At 44.7% G+C, this 25,388-nt stretch overlaps 1 protein-coding gene across 1 annotated transcript in view; it reads left to right on the top strand.

Moving 5' to 3' along the window:
• Ust (uronyl 2-sulfotransferase) overlaps positions 1–21,576 on the top strand; it is a 274,167-nt gene extending 252,591 nt beyond the window's left edge. Inside the window, exon 8 of the mRNA XM_038339559.1 lies at positions 19,951–21,576. Within this exon, the coding sequence (XP_038195487.1) occupies positions 19,951–20,234 (284 nt within the window). The 3' untranslated portion in view covers positions 20,235–21,576. The remainder of the gene's footprint in view (positions 1–19,950) is intronic.
• Positions 21,577–25,388: the final 3,812 nt, after the last annotated feature.

Genomic DNA, 25,388 nt, shown 5'->3' with positions numbered 1-25,388 from the left:
GTGCCTTTAAACCAGTTCTTCACGTCGTGGTGACCCCACAACCATAAATTACTCATTGATACTTCATGACTGTAATTTTCCTACTGTTACGAATCATAATGTAAATATCCGATATGCAGGGTATCTGTTATGTGAACCCTGAAGGTGTCACGACCCACAGGTTGAGAACTGCTACAAGCCCCCGTCAAAGTTTCTATCATTCCCCAATAGCACAGGCTGTGCAGAGAACACTCAGATCATAGCAGAAGTCCACATTAAAAATGAGAGCACATGTCTATTGAATTGTTATTATCTATTATGTGAGTAACTGCTAAGCAGTACAAAACCCCCAAGGGGAAGAATACAGGGAAATGCCACTGTAGAGGCACGCTATACAGTCTGGGAAAAAGAGTAATTTCCATGCTATGCATGTTATAATAATTTGTTGCTATCATTATTAGTTTGGAATTTTTGAGATAGACATTAATGTGGTCCCAGCTGGCCTCAAGCTCAGTATCTAACCAGTCTGATGTTGAATTCCTCATTCTCCTGCCTCCATCTCCCAAGTGCTGAAATTGCAGGTATGAGATGCTATGCCTGGCTAGCAGTAATTTAATGCTCTATAATATGAGCCTTCAGAGTGTCCTTAGCTGGTAAACTGAGGGAAAATCCTGGCTCTTGATTGTGGCCCTGCTGTAGATGATTATACAGTTGTAAACTCTTATCAAGTCGCATGCTCATGGTGTGTTAATTAGGCACATTCTTAATTTGTTCAACTTCTTGAGGATGAAAAATATGCCTTTATACCATAAGCCATCCAAATCAATGCATGGAAACTACTATGTCAACATCATCGTTTATGCCCTGGCAATGCTTAAGCATGCATAGGCCACCCCTTTATGCTTGTTGTTCCTATCCTGAGCTGTTGTAAGGAGTTAATTTGTTTCCTGGCTGCCTGACAGCTCAGACCTGAAATAATCACACAGAAACTATATTATTTAAAACACTGCTTGGCCCATTAACTCTAGCTTCTTATTGGCTAACTCTCATCTCCATTAAGCTGTGTATCACCACACGGTAGTGGCTCACTGGCAAAGTTTCGGCATGTCTGTCTCTGGCAATGGCTCCATTGCTTCTCTCTGACTCTGTCCTTCTTTCTCCCAGCATTCAGCTTAGTCTTCCCCACCCAGCTCCGTTCTGCCCTATCACGGATTCAAGACAGTTTCTTTATTCACTGACCAATAGTATTCGCAGCATACAGAGGGGAATCCCACATCACTGGGCAGTCCTAGATGCTTGTGTTATTGTCATACCCAAAGTTCCACAGTCTTCCTTTCTGCTGTCATCCAACGTTTTGGGGGCCTTCCTCTTCGCCTTATCCCGTGCACTCCTCCAAGCAGTGCTATCTTCAGTATCGGCTGTCGTTCTGATAACATGGCAGAAGTATCTCAAGCATTGCTTCAGCGTCCTGTAGTTTACTTCCTTCTGTAGATGGAGATGTTTCTTAATGTCATCATTGTGCAGCCTATCTCTTCGTGAGACACCTAGAAGTCTCCTGAGACATGCCATCTCAAACACATTCAACCGCTGTTCTGAGGAGCGTTTCATTGTCTAAATTTTGGAGTTGTAAAGAAGACAGCTGAAGACAAGCATCTCATATACTTGTGATTTTGTTGTTGTCGTTATGTCTCTTGCTGACCAGACCTTTCCTAGGGCCTGGAATGCAGCCCTCGCTGTCCCTATCTGCCTCTTGACATCTGAAATAGTTTCCTCCTCTGAACTGAGGTTTCCTTCCAGCTATACAAAATTGACTGTTTGCTTGAGGTTCTGATTCTTTATTACAATGTTAAAAATCCTTGTGTTCCCTTCCCATGTGCTGTATCTCAGTGTTCTCGATGTTTACCTTCATACCAAGGGTTTCACTGACTCCCACCACTCTTCCCAGCAGAGTAGTGGAAATTACTATCTCACTATCTAAAAATAAGATATTGGGAGTCAGAGAAGTAGTTCAGTGGTTAAGAATATTTCCTGCTGCTCTTCTATAGTATTTGAGTTTGGTTCCCAGAACCCACTCAGAGGCCTCATAGCCCATAACTCCAGCTCCAAGAGACCCAACACCTTTTCCTGGCCACCACCACAGATGTATACATGCATTCATACATACAGAAAAATAAAAATAAATCTGTAAAATAAGAAAACAGTACAGTGGGTTAAGTAGATTTTGATGCTCCAGTGTGAAGAATATCACACAAGTAAACTAGTAGAACAGGCCTCCAAAAACATGTGTGATGTAGGTTTGTGTGTGTGTGTGTGTGTGTGTGTGTGTGTGTGTGTTGTGACATGAGGCACGGGAGGAAAGGACAGAAAACAGTGCTTCTAAGATGGTGCCACTGCATTTGAGAAACAGTGTAAGCATGAGAAAATGACAAAGTTGAAATACCTCCAAATGCCTGTGCTATTAGCCATATATCTGGGATCTGCAGTTACCGCTGATTCTTAAACACGTCCACGTATTATATCATAAATACATGGAATGTTAAATGTGGGGAAAGGTTCAGAAAAATGATTTGATTGTCAGGTGGAAATGTCATAAAGGAGGTGAACACCCTGGGTAACTCAGGCGTTGCTAAGACACCTATATCATTTTGTCCCTTTCCTGCTCCTTATAAGTCACTAATGATAGGCGGTGTTGACCAAGAAGGGCAGGTGAAGATCTCAGTCCTGCAGGCACCATTCTGCATTCTCCATGTGGTTTGTCGTGCTTCCAGGTCCTCTCGCTGGAGATTCTAACCTTGCTTCAACACTTCTGCTTTGATTCCACCAATCTATCTGCCAAGTTCTTGTCAGTGCTCCTTTAAAAACCCACCATGAGATGCACGTGCACGAACACATATGCACACATGCACGCAAACACACACACACACACACACACACAGGGTACTTCCTGGTTATTATATTGGAGGCATAAAATGTACGTAGATTTCAATCCCTGATATACTAACATTCTATATCTCTCCAGTCTTTCTAATAATCATGCCATGTTTATCTTGCTGCAGACACCAACTATACAGACCAAGCATAAAGTCTGGAAGTTTAACCATTTGGGGCAACTGTGCAGATACACACTGGATGGTTTCACTCTATGAGGGAGCACATAGATCTTTCTCATTAGTGCATAACTGTCCTTAATTGGAGAACAAATTGCCTTCGCTCTGTGGCAGCTAACGTGCCACCTTCTAAGATTAAAATGCCGAGATCATGGTTTAGCCAAACCAGATGTGAACAGTGTGGCTATTTTCAGTGTGAGGGACCGAGACTTGAGCATACATCCTTTATTTGTTTTTAATTGAGTGATTACAGGTGGCACCTAATAAAGTCTCCATGCCGCGACATCCAGAGGGCACTGATTTATGAGGCTTGGTAGGTGTGGACAGTCCGGCTTCTGCTGGCATTCCATAGCACAATCCTGCAGGAATGCTAGAATGACATTTGCCTATTTATTCTTCCTGGTGACTGATGAGGCTCCTTGCTGAGAAGAAAACACCAGCATGATTCAGGAGTGGAGTTAGGCCTCGCTGATATCCTTCATAAAGTATATTTTCAAAATTCCTTCCAAATGAAGTGACAAGAATAAAAGCCACGGACGTTTCTGTAGATAGAGGTTGGCCATCGGCATCACTCCCCCGGGAGAGTAGAAATAATGATTCCGAGTCTTTATTTGATGAATGACTAAGTCTACAGAAATGCTGGCAATCGAGAGATAGGAGAGAAATGGAGTGTTGAGGTGGGCTGGAATGTGGCTACCTGAACATCCTCCTGACTCTTCCGCCCTGTATTCATGGTGTTTGCAAAGACCCAGGAGCCTCAGAATGACTTCAAGAGCCAGAGCTCAGACAAGAGCTAGGCATGTGTTTGTGCTGGGTGGGAGGTAGCTAAGACAAGAGTTTTTAGCTTCAGGGAAAGATGATGGGATCTGGAGTCGACAGGAAGTTGATGGTCAAAGGCCGGCCTTCGTGGTGTGATGTGGATTTTTCAAGCTGGGACTAGGCAAACAGCAAGCTTTTGCTTTAACGGTCACTGAAATCTGGCTGTAGGTCTTGTACAGCCATATCCATGGGGAAACAGTTACACTCATGGTTAGAGAATGATACAATAGCCAGTATTCCTACATCTGATCAGAAGAGATGTAGAAAACAGAGCTGGCTCCACCCAGTAAATATGAACATTCTGGGGAAAATGGACAGACCAACATAGAAAGCAAAGTGTCTTTGAATGGGTCTGGTGTTTTTTTTTTCTAATACCAGTTTCTGAGCATCTTTGGGCATTTGACTGAAATTCCAATTTTATTCCAAAATGATATTTTGTATTTTTCCTTAGTTAAATAGCTTGTCATTCCATGAGATACCAGGAATGAATTGGTTTTCTCAAATTACATGAAACAGGAAATCGGATCAATGGTTAAATGGTACAGTTTCTGATGTTCACAGGGACCTGATATGCCCTTTGTGTCTCTATCATTACATCGTCTTTTCCCTTAAATGCCCAGCTAATATTGTGGTGGCAGTGGGGGATCTTACAAAGCGTAACTATTTTGAAGGCTTCTTATTTGTCAAGAACAGGCCAGATACAAGACAAGAAAAAAAATGGAAAGTCAACAATATGGTCCACAGTGAAAGAGAGAACCAACTCTTGAAAGTTCTTCTCTAGCCTTTATATGCATAAAGATGCTTGTGTGTGCGCGCACACACACATGCATGCACACACAAATAAACAAAACTAAAACGAAGTTTTAAAAGGTTGTACAGAAAAGAGATAATGTTGCCCAAATGGGACCAGGGAGATAAAAAATATATGAAGCCTCCAAGATATATTGTTCACAGTTTTTAAAAAAATATATTATAGGTTGTGTGGTATCTGTAAGAACTACTCTGTGACTTTCGTAAAGCTACTAGATGCATAGATGGGGAAAATTCTGTAAATGTTCATGAATATGGTATAGAATATAAATATTGTCACTGGACTGAAAGTCCTTAAAATTCTGAAGGAGACGTGATATGCCAATAAGTAATTCCATGGAGTCAGTAATAAGTGCTCAGTTTTGATTGAATTTGAACTTGAATTCTTTTTTGTTTTAATTAGGGGATTAACATTTTTTCTGGTTTCATGACAGAATACTAATGTTTCAACAGAACACTTTGAAACGGAGAAGGACATTTGTTATTATTCTGTCAATCGGAGTAACAGAGAGGGTCTCTGGCAGGGAATGATATTTATTTGGGACACTAGAGCACTGCTGTGGGAATCCATGTGCCATGGTAGGTGATGACCAGCTTCAAAGAGGCGAAGGTCAGGGAAGATTTTTTTTAAGCCCAAATGAGGTGGATTACATAAGACATTTTGAAACAACAGTTCTTGGCCACAGGATCAACATCAAGGGTGGTGTTGTTCTGAGGATGAACAAACAATCACGGGCAGATGTCTCAGGGGAGTGTGTTTGTATAAAGTTGCAGGGACTTTTGCGCAGGATTGTTCTGACAGGGGTCTTCTGTGGTCACACTGTACCTGAGACCCCTTCCTTTCTAACCTCATAGACTAATTACTATTGTTTTTTGCTACTGGTTAGTGTTCATACAAGCATACAACTCCATTTGTAGTTGTGGCAGTTTTTACCCTTCTTGTGGTCTTGTTATTTTTCAGAACCAGTGGTCAAACCATTTGTTGTCTATTTTATGTAGTCCTAATGGCCACCCTATGAAGTAGATACTTCATCTTGTAGATACAAGAACTATCTGCTTAGGTCAGATCCACGGCCTCCCTCTGTCCTCACTGAGTTGGCAGTTGGTAGAGGCAGCTCTAACACCCAGATCTGGGTGACTTCTAACAGCCCTGTCGTAGCTGTCACCTTCACTCCCTCTCCATGCAGAGAACAAAGAGAGGGAGGGGTAAAGATCAGTGTGGTATGGTACTTGACTGAGAAGAAGGAATCTAGGATATTCGACACTGCTAAGTCCGTAAGAAGTCGGAGTTTCTAGAAAGCGTGGTGATACTGACATGGCTATTCACTCACATCTCGACGTCTTAGTCTCTTTTTCAGAAGGCAAAGGTTTTATTGGTTGGGATTATGAAAATGACCACTTTAATAAGGTGTTTGCAAGGCTCTGCCTTGACAACAGTGAAGCCATTTGTTTCTAGCATGTCAACAACTTTGGCTTCCATAAGGGTTTTTAATGCATGAAGGAATGGAATTTACAAAAGTAAACAATCCAAGCAAAACTGCTTATTTTTTCTAAAATAGCAAAGCAAAAATGCAGACCCTTTTTGTCTAGTTGCTGCAAACATCTGCCGGTGTCTTTAGGTTCCTTAGAATCTTTAAACAAACCAAAAACTGATAAACTTAAAATTCTCATTTGTATGTGAATCATTCTAGTTGCATAGGTAGAAAAATATTTTATGGTGTGTTCACTGCTCAATTTAAAGTGAGTTGACATTCAGTAATGTTTGTTTTTGTATTGTATGTTGAAATACATGGTCTACCAGAAACAAATGATTACCCACTAGTAAAAATCAACTTAAATTGTAGTTGGGTCGTTTTAAGGTGCTAAAAAGAAATGCTAGTTTCCAATATTTTGCAAAGGCCTTTGTTACTCATGACTGTCTTTGAGTTCATGTGCTGTGAGTAGCAATCAAAAACATTTCACATTAACAGCGAGTGTGTTATCTGTTTCCTTTAAACTTCTAGCATCCTTCCTATCTCTGTGTTCATCTTCGTGTCTATAGGCCAGGCTCATCTGTCGTCCAATGTTAGCATGACAGTTATGGGATGGCTTATCCATCATCTGCTGCTGTAAAGTATAAGCTTGAATTTCAACCTACTTCATCTATATTTACATTAGGAAAAATAGTTATCCACGTATCTGTCCAGGCAGGAGATGAACTAAGGGTGTTACATGGAACTGAAACCCAACTCCCTCTTAAACACTCCAAGTGGATCTTAAAAATTACACTGCAGCTATTAACATATGGAAAATGGGATCTAATACACGGAGGTATGGTAGTCTCAGCACCTTCAAGACATTCTTGTGGCGAGAAATGAGTATTTGGGGCTCATCTCCAAGGCTGTTCTGAACAGTTGGTCCTGGTAGCCAAAAACATTAACACGGAGATCGAAATGCTGCACCTGAACATGACCTCCAAGAATCACCCAGCATGGCCTTGATGCAACAAGAGATGTGGTTCCCATGATCCTTTGCTGCCTCCAACCAGGGCCAGCAAAATTTAAGAGCAGGAATGATACTTTGCATGCTCTGGCTTCCTCCCCATGATGCCCACAACTCCCTTCTTGGTGCTTTGGACTTTGCAGGGGAAAAGGGGAGAGAAAAAAAATAAATAGAAGTTTCTTGGGCACTGGGCATTTTTGCAAATGTTCATAAAAAGAGGGAGAAATTAAATCCACTCACAAAGAAACCGTGAAGAGATTTCATTCCCCTCTAACTTGCCAAGAAGTTAGGAGTTTGTTTTATTGTCACTTGTAAGAGCTAAGACATGGTAACTGAAATAAGTCGCATGGTATTTGATCCATTTGGGAGGAAATGGTGTACAAGTTTTCAGTGCGCATGTTCATTCCCAGTATCGTCGTCTACAGCATTTTATGTTCATGGCATCACAATGTGCTCACCGCTAAAAAAGACCCCACACGCATGCTAAGATTCTCCTGGCTGTATCGTGAGTCCAGCAATGTGCAACATCTTCCATGGTGGGGCCACAGGGCTCACTTGCTAGGAAACAAATGACTTCATATGGTCTTATAAAGAAATTATTGGGGCTGGCAAGATGGCTCAGTGGATAAAGGTTCTTGCCTCCAAGCCTGACAGCCTGAGGTTGATCCCCAGGACCCACATGGTAGAAGTTGATGAGAACCAATTCATTCGAGTTGTTTTCTGACCTCTAAGCACATGTACACACAGAGATGGGTGGTGGTACCAGAACTCTATTTTAAAAGGTAACATGTAATAGGATCTTTTTCTACTGTTTAGGAACTTTGTTTTCCAAAGTGACAGGTAACAGATTAATTTGTTATTCTGAGAGAGGAAACTGGGCAGTGAGAGCAGAGGCCCCTGAGACAGTACCACGACACTGCCGTGCAACCAGATTGTTCATTGTGGCACTGTTCCCTGGATCAGAAATTGTTGGCAATTTTCTCTTTGGGTCAAAGAGGAAGACAAGGAGAAGAGACATTTGAAAATGAAGCCCACGGCCCCTCATCTCGGTATTTCTGTCTGAAAACCCACAGCCCTCATGGAAACTCAAGAGGTGTAGTTGTGAAGGTGTTTGGGTCTTTGCCATGGGGCTGTAAGGATTGTAGACAGCCCAGCGGGCGTCAGGTCCATGGGGACCTTCAAATCAATCACTGCGTGACAGGGCGTCAAGAGGAAAAAAGACGCTGAAAGTCATCCATTAACCCGTGTATCTAGGTATGGTTTCGCTAGAAGGTGGGAGCAATTAGAAGTGGCTTTTCTTAATGTCTCTTTAACTGTGCGTGGTTTTAAAAAAAGAGAACTGCGCTCTCGTGAGCCAGTTTCCACGATTCTATTGAGATGAGATAAAAGTATGGTACGGAGGCAATGCCAATTCGCTTACTCAGTTTTAAGCAGTTGGGTTGTTGTTTTTAGAACATCATGAAACTTCATTTCATGCTCCAGTAAGTCTGAAATGTAATGGCTTACAGCTTTTCCAGTTGAGTTTTCTCCTTCGGACATCTTTGCTTTTCCATCTTTTGAATGCAGTCTGGAAGACTACCTCGAATGAAGTTCAGATTATCCCTTCGCTCCCGTCCATTACCCCACCTGTCTTTAAAACCATTCTCACGCAAACCAGACAGGATGGGGCCTAGTGAGAGCTAGGAGCATTTAAAAAAAAAAAAAAATACCTCAACCCCTCTTTCTTGGCTTATTCCAACCTGGGGCATGCTCCTCCCACCATAGGAAGCTGTTGCTTTGTAAACCTTCTGTTCTATCTAAGAAGATGGCTAGGGGTGGGGTTATAAGCTCAGAGGTATAGTACTTGACTTCCTATGCACAAAGCTTTTGGTTCAATTCCAAAAAGAAAGAGAGGAAAGAAGAAGAGGGGAGGAGGAGAAGAAAGGAGGGAAGGGAGGGGAGAAGAGGTGAGAAGAAAGGAGGGGAGAGGAGGGGAGAGAGGAAGGAAGGGAAGGGGAGGAAAATGGAAGTCAGGAAGAAGGGAGGCAGGGAAAATGGAAGGAAAGAAGGAGAGAAACGTGCAGGAAGAGGCAAGGAAGCTGGCTCACGTCGCCATAGTTCCAGGCTTACACTGCAGCCGAAGTCTTTCTTGGCTGTCTGTCTTCTCTTTCACTAATGCTACGGGCTTCTGCAGCTTCTCTTAACCTTGAGCCTGAATGTTCCGCTCCTGAACTCTCCCCACCCACCACCTTCATTCACAGCCCGCTGCTGAGCTTCTGCCGAAAACACAGCAAGGTTCCTTCCGCTTTGTTTTCCTGTTTGCTTGTTTTCAAATCAGAAGAATGGAAGTGCTTATTTTTTTTTCTCATTAAAATCTAGTTCTAACTGCAAATACATGTTTCAACTACAACAAAAACTTTCAAAACTATATGGTAAATTTTCTAAATATTTTGTTCTTCCCAGATTGCCTTTGCAAGTTTGCTGTGCCTGTAACATTTTTACAGTACATAAATGTTCCTATCAAACAACTGCCACTCTGTCTTAAAGCCCCTATGACTTTACCATGCCATTGCTCCCTCAGGTGGCCCTGGTATTTCTGGCACTCAGTTGTCAATTTCAAACTTTGCGTAGATAAACGAATGAGCCTCTCCTGTGAGCGGGATTCGAACCCTCGTTGCATGCTTTCTTCAGGCCTTGCCTAAGGCACAGTTCTGGATGTGCTTGTAAACACAAGGCCTGTCTTCTAGCACATGTAGTGCAGATCTTATAGTTCATGGGGAAAGGATCAGGGAATAGATTTATTCCTTTATCTCCCTCCAACACCTGCGACCACCCAGGGCTCGGGAGTTGCCTGGCTCAAGTGGATCAGATTTGCAGGGAGCATTGCACTCACACTGGGGAGAATTGACAGCATCCTCGGAATGGTTATTTTGAGTAGCACACTTCTCACTAACTTAACTTTTTAATGCCTGGGCAGGGGGTTAAATATCTCCCTTATCTTGCATGCTCAGCTTCCATGGCCAGCTTCATCATTCATGGCCCTTGAGGGGTTTACCAAAATTTCCCCATGGTTAACCTTCCAGAGCAAGCATCCGAGTGGCTGCCTCTTGGGACTCGCAGGTCAGGTCACTCGTCAAGACTGATGACAGTGACAGAGACAATGTTGAAACAAAACAAGCGCTGAAGTGGACTCTGTCCTAGCAAAAATCCACTTAGAATTACCAATAAAGAGAAAAGGAGGGACTCTTTCACCTCTGTAGCTGTAATCACTGTGCAGTACAAACTGCCAGGAATTGCTTGGGTGCTGCATGCTCTATTGGCAGCCATACACAAGTTCATGGCTGTAGCTCTTCCCATTCTCATGGTCAATAGAGGCTGACATGAACACTTCGAAACTTTTAATAAGCCAAGCGAGAGTTATGCAATGGTAAAGTAAATGCCTTACCATTTAGGGGAATTATGTTACATAAAATTTACATTAATGCATAGAGCTGGTGGAAATGAAGCCTCAGCACTGAAAACAAGAAAACTGACCCCTGGGCATCTGAATGTGCACTGATCTCTGGGACACAGGGACTTAAGTCGCTCGTCAATTAGGATGTCGTCTCATATTATTTAGAGCTGTAGAAGTGAATGAACAAGAGCCCTGAGTAGAAGTGGTGTATTTATATGACACTCAGGCATCGTATCTTAAAATGTGCTGCAAATTACGGCTTGAAAGGCTGAGTCTGGCAACTCGTGCCTAAAAATTTTAGTTGTTAGAAGGCTGAGGCAGGAGGATTTCCATAAATTCCAGAGAAGCCTGGATATAGAGTGAGGTCTTGTCTTAATGGTATAGAAACGAAGGACTTGGAATAATCGGTGATAAAAATGCATGTGGTAATTTAAGTTCAAAATAGTATAAAACTAAATAAAAATAGAGCCAATGTATTTTGTAATTTATATGCATAAGTAAAAACACTGAGGGGAAATGTGTTACTATAGTAATAATTGTGGCTTGATTAAAAGTCATTTTAGTGTCCTAATTTTTCCATAACTTCCTAAACGTTGCCCACCTATATCCATTTACGTATGTACATATACATATATGTCTTTGTATATAGATATCTTTAAGTAGAAAGCCACTCCTGTCTCTTATAAAGGTTCAAGCTATAAAGCTGACAAAGAGTCCTCATGCTTTATGATAACCTGATGTACAACTGCAGAAGTAACTTGATTGCTGGGAAACATGATAGACCACCATAAAAAGTCAGGGTGAGAACTTCCCTGAGGCTATGTCATCGCCTGTGGATGTCAGCCATTGACCTAACATCAGGGTTCGATTTCAACAGTGAACTTGAGCGCATTGAAAGAGAAATGTATCCCTCCAGGGGAGCCTCTTCAGCACACACGAGTGCATGCGTGCGTGTGTGCGTGTGTGTGTGTGTGTGTGTGTGTGTGTGTGTGTAAGAGAGAGAGGGAGAATGTGTGAGCGCTAAATAACACTAGCCTGCAAGAACCATTTAAATGAAGAGTTCTGTGTCCCATCTACTGTCAGACTTCTAGAACTGTCCAAAGCCAAAGGAACTTAGAAATGCAAGACTGATCTTTCTCCTAATCACCTTTGCTTCTTCTTTCTTTTCTGAAGACAGAGTCCCACTGTGTGGCCCAGGCTGGCCTGGAACATGAGATGCTCCTGCCTCTGCTTCTCAAGTACTGAGATGACAGTTGTATGCTACCCGCTTTCTTTGACCTTTCTCCTGGTGTGTGCTCATCAGCCATTGACCTGGACCCCCACACACACTCTGACACCAGACAAACTGACAGAAGTACAAAGAGTGACAAAACTACACTTATCAGTAATGATATCAAACACGTAAAAAAAAAGTATATTCTATTGATAAAGCCATGGGGAGCCTTGCAGTAGGACTTTTTCTTCTGGACATTTTTTTTAAACAGAAATTCATTCTATTGTTGTTATCCCATGTCCGGGCTGGTATCTGATGGCAAAACACTATCATGAGAAGCATGTATGTGTGTTTCGGGCAACAGAGTCTTTCAATGCTTTTTTTGACTGATTTAGGAAGCAATTCACCTTCTGTCTACCAAACCTAGGTGTCAGGGAACGTCAACTGCTAGCTCCCTGACCTAGACAGGCACTGGGGTGACCCCGTGCACATCTCTCTTGGCATGCGAATGGCACCAGAAGGGACGGAGTGCCACTTCCAGCCTAGGTGCTCGATTTAAGCTTTAGGGTGGCCATTGTGTAGCTAGAAGGCTGCAGTTATCAACAACTCTGCAGATCCTCAGGCCCCTGGTCGGCCTCTGCAGGTGCTGGTGCCCTAGGCTATCCGTTGAACCAGAGTATTCACCTGACCCTGTAACAGATACACATTCGCTTAGTACAAAGGCACGCATGATGCCTCTTCCTGCCGCTTCTCTGATTTTCTGTTGGAAGGAGGCCCACCAGGTCCGGGGGCGGGGCAAGGATTCCCAGGTGGTAGAGGAGGGTTGTTTCCATGTCTGCTCCTCTGTCTATTGTTTGCGCCTTCTCAAGGGTGAATCTGTGTCTCCAGCTCTTATGGGTTCTCATATTCTTTGCATTGGGCTTAGTGGGTGCACAATACAGCATCAATAAATGGGTGCACTGAGTCCAAGCAGGTCCTGGCCACTAATTACCAACGCCATCGCCCCACCGCAGCCGCTGCCTCTGCCACAGACCCTACCAAGGCCACCGCCTCCTTAGCCGTTTTGGCAGGATGCCAAGATATCTGATGAGTTGAGTCCAAGTGGGAGTCACTCGAGAAGGCCACCCTCTGGCTTTAGAGTCTGTGGAGTTGAGATCTACCTGTGTGACATCCCGAAACCTACATGCCCCATGGAAGGCCACCCCAAAACGGGCAGTGCCCTGCTCTCCATGGACTTTCGGTGACCCAATCCACACAAGACAAGCACATTCTCCTCTTGGTTCTTTATATCGAACCCCTCCCCCCCCGCTTCCAAATATCAAAACAGCTTTTGAGTGTTAAAAATCCTTCATTTTCCCTCATCAAAGGAGCCTTGCCGTTTGGGGGGAATGGAGAAAACCATGTAATTTGCACTTGGCGGCACAGAGCAAAGGTTCTCTTGAAATTCAAAGTGATCTCAACTTAATTTTTGGTTATTTATACTTCTAGATCTGAAATGAAGACCGAAAAAAAATCCCTGTTTACTTTACCAACCTTAAGCTCAGAGACAGCCGGCCCTGGAGTGACTTCTCCCCCGCCCCCTCTTTCTCTCTTAATTGCCATACCTCCAAGAAGCTGACCCTAACATACCATCAATCACGCGAGGGGCACATCAAAAGCTGCTCCTGTCAGCCCCGCCCATCACTGTGAAGTCGAAGTGACACACATTCATTTCCGCTGCTCGCAGCTGCAGGGCAGCCGGGCTGCCCTGCAGTTGTATTTCATGTGTCTGAACTGTGTGGCCGCCCTGCATAATTCAGGAAATGAGTTTACTCTATCTGTGACACACATCGTGTTCACACGGTTTCCGTGGCAGCCAGCATGGTGCAGAGCTCTGCAGGAGTTGCTAGCACTGCAGATCTGGGGTACGTGCCCTGTTGTTGCTCCCTCAGCCCCGGGTTCGCGTGCCCTGTGGCCCGCTCAGCCTCGGTGTGCATGCTCTGTAGCGCCCTCAGCCCCGGGGCGCATGCTCTGTAGCTCCCTCAGCCCCGGGGCGCATACCCTGTAGCTCCCTCAGCCCCGGGGCGCATGCTCTGTTGCTCCCTCTCTCACCACCTAGTACTTCGGTTCCACCACACCCAACCTTGACTTTCCTCACAACCTGCCACCTGAGAAAGTGTGCTTCTCTTTGCCTGTTGGAAATTTCTGTATGTAATCTAATCTGGGAATAATAAAAAATGCAGATTTTAAAAACAGAACGCTTGTTAAGGCGTCAGGGCCTCTTGTCAGGCACTGTTCAGCCAACCGGAAGCTGAGAAAGGATGCCTGTCTTTTGATGATGCTTGCCCCCCACCCCCAGGAAAATCTGACCTCACTTCAGTTCTTATGAAGCCCATATCCATTTCTTGCTCATGACCTCTGCAGGAGCAGGTTAAAACAAGTCTGGATTGGAGCGAGGGGCGGGGCGGGGGAGGGCGGGAGTGCGGGGGAGGGGGCTTCACATCACTGTGCAGTATTCATTCTCTCTCCAGTGGTGAAGGGGAGCCACAGAGTCTGTCCAGCATCAAAACACAGCTCCAGTCAGCAGCGAGGTTTGGTTCTTTTACACTGGGTTAACCATCTCCAAGGTCATAAAGCAAGGCCTCTGTCCTCCGCTGCAGCTGAGTTTACACACTGTTTCCAGATTGTTTATCCTGGCCCAGAGTCAAGGCAACAACGTATTTCCATTATACGTGTTTGACAGACTAAGAGGGGTGGGAGGGGGCGCTGCAAGCGGCAGGTTTGTGATTTTTTTTTTTTATTTACATCAAAGGAACGTTTGAGAGTCCTGAAGATTATGAACCAGTCTAAACATCATATCATGTCCATGCAACAGAGGTGAAGAGAGTTGAGGCTTTTGCCAAATGTCCCGATCTGGGTCAGTAAAGCCAAATCCATTCCTAGCCTCAGCTGGAGTTAAACATACCATGCTTGTTACCACACAATCCTCCACACAAGCAAGGTTGTTGGAGGGCAATATTTGTTATCACGTTTGAACAATGAATGCCTAGTGTGAGTAGGGTGGCTCACTGGAAGGACCAGGTGTCGGCACACAGCATCTGCACATTTTGCAATGGCCCCCCAGTCCACGCAGTGGTGACATGGTATTGAACCAGGGTGAGGTCCCCAACGCCCTGTAGGACTTGGTCTGTGCTGGGCAGTTCTTCTGAAAGCTCTGTTATCCGAGGATGCTCCCTGGATCCTGGCATGACATTTTCTAAAAGGAAATAGGGTTGATCAAAAAGTCTCCATTTAAATTAAATCCACAGTAGGTCCCTTGGCACATAGAACCAAATGGGTGTGATCTGAATGAGTGTTCTAATTCTTCTGTTTTTGCATGTGTGTGTGTGTGTGTGTGTGCACATGGGTGTGTAGACACATGTATACAATGTGCACACATGTGGAGAGAGGCAGAAGTTGATGCCAGATGTCTTTCTCAGTTCTTTTCCATGTTATTTATTGAGACAGGGTTTCTCACTGAACCCAGAACTTAACTGTTCAGCTACTCTAGCTACCAGTGTTCCCAGAGAATCGCCTGTCTCAGCCTCCTGTCTTATAGAATATTATTTTAAGATGTGTTAGATTTGTCCATGCTATTGAGCATTTGTTTAATGATGCAAAGATGTGTTGCATTCTTTCATGTTGCTTTTGTTTAATTCTGTGAAACTGTGTTACTTTGCCTGTCTAAAACACCTGATTGGTCAAATCAAGAGCTGAACGGCCAATAGCAAAGCAGGAGACAGTATAAGCGGGGCTGGCAGGCAGAGAGAATAAATGGAAGGAGAAAAGGGAATTGAGAAGAAAGAGAGATCAAGGAACGAGAGAAAGAGGACAAGGAGAGGAGGACACTAGGGGCAGGTCACACAGCCTCACAGCCACCCCAGAGAAAGAGTGAAAGAAAGTCAGATAAAAGAAAAAAAAGCCCAGAGGCAAAAGGTAGATGGGACCATCTAAGTTAAGGGAACCAGGCTAGAAATAAGCCAAGCTAAGACCAGGCATTTCTAAGTAATAATAAGCCTCTGTGTGATTTATTTAGGAGCTAGGTAGGAGACCCCAAAGAGAAAAAAAATTTAAAAAACCTGCACCCCAGAGCACTGCAAATACAGGCAAACTGCCCCTCCTCCCAGCCTCTTTCATGGGTGGTAGGGATCTGAGCTCCAGTCCTCACTCTTGGGCCAGGAACATTTTCTTGGGCCATCTCTAAAAAGAACATTTTTCTTGTGCTAATGATAAAACAATGTGAAAAAGTATTCAAAATGGTGTCCAGACAAATCATTAAAAACAATTAATACAACAAAAGAGTCACACAGATGTCCCTCTGAGCAGGGGTGCACAGATTTCTTCTGTTATTGCGTACAGTTATAATACACCCGGTTTATCCACTGTAATGTGGCAGCGACACAGGACTGTCTGCACGGATGTTTAAGTTTGTGCAAGCCATCCCTTATGGTAATTCTTCAGCCTTACTAAATTTGTAAAAGTGACCTGTCACCATTACATGGTTTCTTCAGCAGAAGGGAGGGGAGGGGAAACAGACTCCACAACCGGTCCAGAGCCTTCCCCAGCCTGGCTGAAGAAATCCACCTTCTAGATGTGGAGTTTTGCTTTGGAGAACCTTGAGTGAGAAGGGAAGTTAGCAAGCAAAAGCCTATGTCACGTCAACACCCAAAGTTGCCATTGGGGTTAATCCAGTCTTATCGATGGATTTCAGATGCAGGTTTCGAATGAACAGACTCCCGTGGACCCTGGTTACATTCCAGGCGTGGAGATGGGCACCAGGGAGGGAACAATGAGAAAGACACAGTCCCTTTCATTCTGAAAACACTTTTGCTGGCTGCTACCTCTTTCAGCAGATCCTTCCAGGCTCCCCACAGCTCTACCTCCCCCCACCCAAGTTAGAACACTCGAGCCCTTCTCTTTGAGCAAGCCCCTTAATGCCAGAGTACACACTGGGCCTGGAGAAGTGGGTGGTTATAGATTTCCACTCCATTTGGAAATTAATAGCCTGTGATATAGCCAGAAGGTGCTAGAAGGGAATCAGAAAGCCCTCTTTTCCAGGCTCAGGACTTCACATACCTTGAGCGAGTCTGTCAGGTCCTTGGTGCTTGCTGGTGAACTGGGAAAACAGGAGAACTCTAAGGTAGGCAGATATGAAAGCCTCATCTTTATGCGAAGTTTTTTAAACAGGTCCACTAGTTCTGGCTTGCGACAATGGAGAGGAAGTGCTGATGCCAAGAAGCAAACCAAAGTGCCCTGCCTTCCCCTGCCCATGGCCCCTGGTTCTGTGGGAAGGAGAGACGCCCCCTTAGCCTGGGAGACCAGCTCCACTTTAGCGTGGTTGAAACTTGGATCAGCTTGTCAGACTCTCAGAACCAACTTCTGACTCCTCTGTTTTCCGGCTCTGTGAGCCTGAGCAGGGTACTGGATTCCAGAGCCAAGTCTACAAAGGTGGTAAATGACCCCATAGCATTGAGGATGGGGGTTCACAGGAATCGAAAATGTGTGTTCATGTCTCACGAAGCCTGGCACGGGGCAAGCTGTCAGAACGTCTGTAGGCGGTGGTGGTGACAACGTCCCGTTCACTTTCCACGGCTCCCTCACCTGGTACCAAATGGCTACTCAATAAATATTTGCAGAGAAAGGAGTGCAAGGTGGCAGTGGGCACACCGAGGAGGCCTGATTGGAGCACTCGCATGAAACCCTTGCTTTCTAGATGTATAAAACTCAGAGTTCCTAAGCCTCTAGAGCAGGGGGGTCTGGAGAATTTCTATAGCAAGGAGGCAGGTGACATAAAATACCGAGCTGCCACTTAGGGTCTGAGTGCACCATCTCTCTCAGGGGTTTGGTCATGCTGAGTTCCATAGCCTTCCCCTAAGAAAGGCCAGAAATTCATATTCCACATGAAACAGACCAAGTCCATAGAACTAAGTCAAATTCTAAACAAATATTCCATGGGCCAAACGCACTGCCGGACTGTTCTTGGGCTGAATTGCCTGCCCCCGTCCTGCCTTCATGGAAGGTGTTCTGGCTCAGATTCTTTGTTTGTGACAAAACAGAGAGAGCATGACCGTCACACACCCCTAGAAGTTATCAAAGGGTGCCCATGGGTGAGGCCTTCCCTTCCCAGTGCTTATATTCTGGCGTGCGGGATTGCTACAGCTAGCAAGTTCAAGACCAGCCTCGGATACCTAAATCCTTGCCGTAACCCCACCCCCGTAAAAATGAATTGTGTCTCTGTGTGTGTGTGTGAGAGAGAGAGAGGGAGAGGTGGGGGAATTGATGAACAGTGAACATCACTGAAAGGAAAGGCGGATGAAGCAAAAAAAAAAATGGACATTAATGTAAAACGGGAGTTTAATTCAAAAATTCAAGTAAAAGAGCCAGCTCTGCTAAGATCTTTGTGAAGCGGCTGTCATTGCCCCTCACGTTTCACAAGGGCACTGAGAGGCAAGACTGAGGAAAGGAACATACTGCGGAAGCAGAAATACACTTGGGGATCTCCTGTCACCCGAGAGATGGGAATGGGAAATTCACCTTTGTTTTCTCTGCCTGTTCCGAGGAGTTTGCAGATAGACAGACAGACAGAGACAGCCTGGACTTGTGTTTATTATGGCCAGTGCTTCCCAAAAGTGGGTAGAGTTGTCAGGACAGTGGGGTAACCGTGTGGGAAAGCCCCCTAGGGTCTTCCTGCAGATTCCATTGCCTTATAAAACGTGGATAAAGTAAGGCCGTCTGAAGGAATTTGAGTGGAGACCCCAGAGCCAGGGCTGCCCAGAAGCAGATGTGGTGTACTGACTCACTCCATGGATGCTATTAAAATGCTGCTAATTCTACCGAAGCTTTTGGTTAAGAGACTTGATGGAAAACATTTCCAAATGGTTTCATACCTAGTAATAATTGTGACTGTTATTTTAAGAGCAGTAGACTGTGTTAAAATTCTTTGTCGGCTGCTAGGACAGTTACAGCCTATTGACCTACCTCCCACGGACCTCATTAGGATGACCAGCGTGTGTCGTGTGGCCTTTGGGATTTGGGGGGGCTAATAAATAACAACCACTTTCTCACGCCTGGGTTCTAAGCTGATTGAGAAATGCACACTGGAGACGCAGAGATGCCAGTTCAGATGCCAGCCTTGCAAGAAAATGACTTCACATGTGGCATGAGGTCCTGCACCACCTGGCAGGACGCGCTCTCCCAGGAAGCAACTTCTGAGTCTCCTCCTCCAGCACAGAAATATGGAACCCAGGCTTAATCTACATGGCTTGCCTCCCTAAAGGGGTGGGAGCAAGAGACTAGGAGCACTGAGTGAGAACCCTTCCCTGGGCAGAAGGAAACAGCTATTTCCCCACCCCGAAGTTTGTTTTTTGTGACTACATTCTCTCTTTGCCTACTTCTCTCAAAAATTTAACCAATTGTTGCATATGTGATTTTTTATAACATTCTTCAGATTCGTTTTAGAACGGTTTGGCTCAAATGATTTAACTAATAAATTAGGTAATAAAATCACAAGAATATAGCCTGATGTGGTGGTGCACACCTTTAATTCCAGCCCTGACACTGGGGCAGGGGCTCAGAGTCAGGTGACTCTGTGAGTTAGAGGCCTATCTGGACTACATATTAAGTTCCAGGACAGCCAGGACTACATAATAGAGCCTGTCAATAATAATAATGATAATAATAATAATAAACAAGAATCTTTTCTCCTTCCTCTTCCTCACTCTCTCCCCCAAGTGTTCATGTATTTGTTTTCATTGACATAGGGGATCATTGTGCTATCAGGCTAAGCCTCAACTCCAGTGTGATCCTCCCTTCTTTCCTGCTCAGCTGGCTGAGCCTACCACACCTGCCTTTTACTCAGTTTAGAACACACTGCAGGAGACCAGAAACAAGTGAATTCTCTTTCTCCAGTTTAGAATTGAGACACCTTGCCATATCCCGTGGGGACATCTTCACCTCTTTGTTAGATGCCCAATACCAGGCAGGAAGTCACACACACACACACACACACACACACACACACACACACCCTGATTACTTCTAAGCTAAGGCTGCACGGATAGTCACTCATGGGCTCCCTGGTTCTTTTCCAGAGCACAGGAAGCTTGGCAACATGACTGTGACCGTGAAGAAAACGGTCCCCTCTCCCGAGGCCGTGCAGATTCTCTACCAGAGAATGAGGTTCGAGTACGAGTTCTACCACTACGTCAAAGAGCAGTTCCACCTGCTGAAGCGCAAGCTCGGACTGAAGTCTCGCACCAGCAGGCCCCCTCTGCGACCACAGTTCTTCATTCCTACCCCTCTGGAGACCGAGGAGCCAATCGACGACGAGGAACAAGATGACGAAAAGTGGCTAGAAGATATTTATAAGAGGTGATACGAGAGTGACATCGTCACCGTGGCCGTGTCCCCCATTTCCAGGAAGTTCTGAAGGGACTTCCGTTAATGCTCGGTTGCATTAAAAAGAACAAAACATTCCCACATGTTGGGGTCATTGGGAGATGCCCGGTTTTGCGGGTTTTATTTGTTTATTTTATTCTGTGTTTTTCTTTCCTTGCCTCCTTGAGTCTTTCCCAGTTACACTAGATTGTTCACAGAATGGCCTCCCATCCTCTGCCCACCCCTTACAGTGAGAAAAGAGAGAGAAATATGTCCTCCAACCCAGGCGTTTTATCTTTTCTAAGATGTTTCGAAAAGTATTGCTTCCATCGTAAAGATATTGTATCCGGCAGTAGAAACAAACATTTCAGAGAGGGAGGAGTCTAGAAGCATCTAGGAGTAGAAGGGGCACTGATAGGAACGCGGGGGAGGGTCCCCTGGTTACCGAGTATCTGCCCACATGGGTAGGACGCTGCCTCTGGTCTATCTCAGGGGACACTGTCACCAAGAACAGAGTAGTTATCAACCACATAAACAAGACAGCTCTGGCACCCATGGTCCCAGACAGTCAGAGCTGGGGAGGCTTGTCAAGATCAAAGCTCATGCATGTGAGCTGTCATGAGACATTCCATCTGCACGTGTTGCTCTGTTTGGAAGGAGCCCAACGAGGTATGGCGTGTGCGTGTTATGTCAAGTGCTGGCAGGCCAGATCAAACGAGGGCCATGTGGCTTCAGGAAAAGGCTGCGGCCATCTGAAGCCTCTCTGCCCTCTGGATTCTTACAAGTGGAGGGGCCAGAAACTGATTTACCTTTGGCCTTGATGTCTACAGCAGGAACCTTAAGCTTGCCTGTACGCTGGGCACAATCCCCCAAGAACACACATAGAAAAATTGTGCTTTACGGAATTTGTTGTCTTCTATAACTTCTAGACCGACAAGAGCTGCTGTATTTAGTAACAAGTCCCAGGAAGACAGCAGTAGAATAATTTTTTTTATGGAACCTGCTTGCTCCCAATAATCTTCTCCAGGGACATCAGTGCCAGGAACAGAAAGACTTCTGGATAGGACACTGCTCGACCAGCTTTTGAGTAGGTTGGTGCCCCCTTGTGACCTGAGTAGACACTGGCCAATCCTTTTACACCAAAATATGCCGTCCACTTCTTCCCTCCCGCCAACTCCCCACCTTCAGTGATGCTTCTGTTCCTTTAATTTCTGAATTATGTTTATCTTAAAAAAATGTCCTGGAACTTTACTTTCTACCTGGTGGATATTGTGCAGTTGAGAGCCAGAGCCCTGTGGTGGCAGCAAGATGGACGTTGGTGACAACCTGTGTCTGCCTCGAGTTTAGCCAGCCCTGGAAGAACACTAGCCAAGTAAGTTAAAGTAAGCAGGACTCTGACTTGACACAGGTTCCATGGTTTCTGCTTAGAGAGACCATCAAATCTCCCAAGAAGTTTTTCTTTCTGTCACTGACACTGGACACTCACCAGAGTCTAAAGCCAGTCTTTTGGAAACTGTCCAGTGTGTACGGAAGCTACTTCATCACAAAATGCATTAAGTAGACTCCAGCCCACGGGCATCCAGGGAAGGCAGGAATCATAGAGACTTAAGTCCAATAATAGCTGCTCATGAGCCTCCTTTCTGCCTCAGGGAACTGGGACAGGAAGTAGATAAGGGGAAGTTCACAGAGGAGGGGAATATCCTTTGTGCTGTTCAGAGAGACCTGAGCCCTTCCATTAACCAGACTTTGAAAAGCAGCCTAGAAAACAGGTGTGTGCTCCGAACTGGCAGAACAGCAGAGGTGAGGGACTTTGTACGTCATCTCCCTGACATTACAGAGACAGAGTGATGGTTAGCTGGCCCTCTGAGCAGCCTCGCAATCTGAAGATTAAGCTGTGTTGGCTTGTTTTCCCCTGCCCTTGTTAAACACCAGGACAGCTGGTCACTCTTACAGGTCCCCTTCTTTCTAGAAGCTTGCACGGCACTTGCTGTGCTCAAAGACACTTATTCTTGCCCATGGTCTCTGTCGCTTCACAGGAGAGGGGGCTAATATTATTTGCAGGACCCTCGTGGTATTTTGTCCCAGCACACGGCCCCTAGATCCCAGAAGTCAAGGTACTTCATCAGTCCACTTGGGCCCTGGCCCAACATAGTTTGTACTTCATGAAATATATTGTACATTTTACATAGTTTAATTTAAGAAGAAAATACATTTGAAGCTAGTTGGTCTTTGCCTTATTTATTATAATCTTTCAGCACATTCCAAGGTTTTAGTTACTCAGGAAGGAGTTAATTAAAATGACTTTATTTTGGTCCGATGGATGTTTTTTAAAAGGAAACTTATTCTTATGAACCCTCAGCTGACTTCCTTGAATGCTGTAAAAGTGCTTGTCAGTCGTTTGGTTGTTGTTGTTTAAGGATTTAAAGGTGGTGTTTGACCGTGATGGGAATTCAAAAATATATATGGAACTAAAGCATTAGCTTAGCTAAAAGACTAGAAACGATCTGTGTTTGAGGTGAAGTGCTCCTTAACTTATTCATTACCCATAGAAATAAATGAATATAAGTAAGTTGACCTTTTTTTCTGTTATTTTGATAGCTGGAAATTAAAGACTTCCCTCTTTCCTCAAGATGTGTTGGTTTCTTTTTTTTTTTTTTAAATGTGTGTCCTTGAAAAATCTATCAACTCTCATCCTTGTAACTAGATGACCCCCTCAACAAAAAATTCTAACCCCCCATACAAATAAGTGAATAAATAAATAAATTAAAAATCATTGCTAAAATTCTTGAGCTAGCCATTCATGCATTTAGTTATATGTGTAAAATACTAAAATATTGGCTCTATTTCTATGTGCGCTGATGGGCTCAGTGTCCTGCTGCTGTGTCTACATACCTCGCCTGTGGATATAATATTACTTTTAAGTTGCTTTGATAAAATACAATGCCCCAAAGCAACTTAAGGAAGAAAGACTTAGCTCGTGGTTCTAAAAGGGTAGTCCATAATGGTGTGGGCAGCATTGACAACAGGCAGGCATGGTGGCTGGCACGGGACGCTTACATCACATTTTATCAGAGAGGAAGTAGGGCTATGCTCTAAACTTCCAAAGCCCTGCAGGGATGTACTTCCTGTAACAAGAGTGCACCTCCTTAAAGGTTCCATCACCTCCCAAAACAGTGCCACCAACTGGGGATCAAGTCTTCAAATACATGAATGTGAGGGTGGGGTCGGCACACTTTCTCATTTCAACCACTTTAAGTATCTACACTGCGTACCTATAGCGTAGGGAAGGAAGGGCATGCATCTCTCAGTGTGTGAGCTGGCCTGAAGCATGGGCTTGCAGAGCCTCAAAGGTAGAAGGCTCTACCTTGCCAGAGAGTGGTCTTCATGCCGGCAATGCCTCCCTGGGAAGTTTTAATGCTATGGTTCTATGGAACTTAGAGAGAGAGGAGGGGGTGGACACAGACAGACCCCCCCCCACACACACACCCAATGCTTTGTAAATGTTCACAACATTCCAGCTAAAGGTAAAATAATCAGAACCTGAGTATATTAACTGACAGAAAAGTCTGTTTTGATAATAACACAACTTATTTAAGAAATCTGAGTGTCTCCTTAACAGGTGGTAAGTGGGGAGGGCTCTTTACTCTTCAATGATTTTTTTTTTCTGACTCAGGAAATTGAATTTGACTGAATGAAATTTGAAATCCAGAGTACTACAAAAAGCTGGCTGTACCACATCTGCATTGCTTGTTTGGGCTAAAGTTCCTTCCATAAAATTCTAAAGTTGGTACTTAGTTAATCCAATGAACTATTTGGTTTTCAATCATATATATATATATATATATATATATATATATATATATACTGTGTATTCATTACTATTCTTGCTGACAAAAGCCATTTAAAGAAGACTTTTGGGGGGTTTGAGGGAATATAGTCCACCCTGTCGAGGGAAAAGAAGCAGAAGAGCAGGAGGCTAGCACGAGAAGCAGGGCATGTTGTATCTGGAGTCAGGAAGCAGGAAGACAAGGATACAGGGCTCATCTGGCTTCTGCCCCCATGCCTGAGCTACCGATACTGACGCCAACACTCCTGGTAGGTTTTTCTTCTCAGTTAAACTTCCCTAGAAACTCCCTCACAGACATACCTCTGGGTATGTCTCTTAGGTAGTTCCACGGTCAGTCAAATTGACAATGAAAACTAACCCTCGCAGGTAGTAGCTCATCAAAGACAGAATAATGCTCCGTAACTATTTTTAAAAAGCAGGGTCAAATTTGGGAAGCTGCCTTCAAGAAAGTACAGTTTTATTTTGCTGAAACTGCTTACTTTCTTTGTCTGGTGATAAAGAAGTGTGTGAATAGTAAACAACCCACTTCAAAAAAAAAAAAAGTAGGCTCAAAATGCAGCTCATAAAAGCAGTTGAAGCTGAGTGCAGACATGTCCCTGGAAGGCAAAGCCAGAGGCTCACCAGGCCGGGACAGCTCAAGCCTCCTCACAGTTTCCCTCTGCAGAATTCCTTTCCGCCTAGGGCAGGCTTGGCTCGCTGCTCTCCGGGCTGCTACTGATTCCCAAGGAAGCCCCAGACACACAGATGTTCATGGGTCGCAGATCCCTGAACTGACCACTTGTGCATTTTGGATTTCAATTTGTAAACATGGGGATTCCCTTTTAAAAGAGAGGGAGGAAAGGAGGAGGAGGAGGAGGAGGAGGAGGAAGAGGAGGAGGAGGAGGAGGAGGAGGAGGAGGAGGAGGAGGAGGAGGAGGAGGAGGAGGAGGAGGGAAGAGAGAGAGACACACACACAGAGAGAGAGAGAGAGAGAGAGAGAGAGAGAGAGAGAGAGAGAGAGAGAGAGAGAGAGAGAGAGAGAGAGAGAGAGAGAGAGAGGGGCAAAAGGGAGGGACGGGAAGAAAAATCACTATGAAGAGGAAAACTCTGAGCTCAGTTTTTCCTTTTGGAATCTTGGCGGGTGAGGTTAGCGATCTTCAATCTGGCTTTCGCCAGACACTGTATGTTTTGAGCAGGCATGGAGCCGTCCGTCCGTCCGTCCGTGGCCTGTCTGCCAGAACATTCAGCGCTGACCTGTAACACCTTTGATTCCAATCGTGAGGAGAAGCAGCCTGCAGGATGGGTCTGCCAGACGCAGCACGCTGG

The sequence above is a fragment of the Arvicola amphibius genome, chromosome 8, assembly GCF_903992535.2.
Source record: "Arvicola amphibius chromosome 8, mArvAmp1.2, whole genome shotgun sequence".
Classification (NCBI taxonomy): domain Eukaryota; kingdom Metazoa; phylum Chordata; class Mammalia; order Rodentia; family Cricetidae; genus Arvicola; species Arvicola amphibius.
Note: the sequence above shows the minus strand (reverse complement) of the source record. Positions and strands in the feature narration are given on the sequence as shown.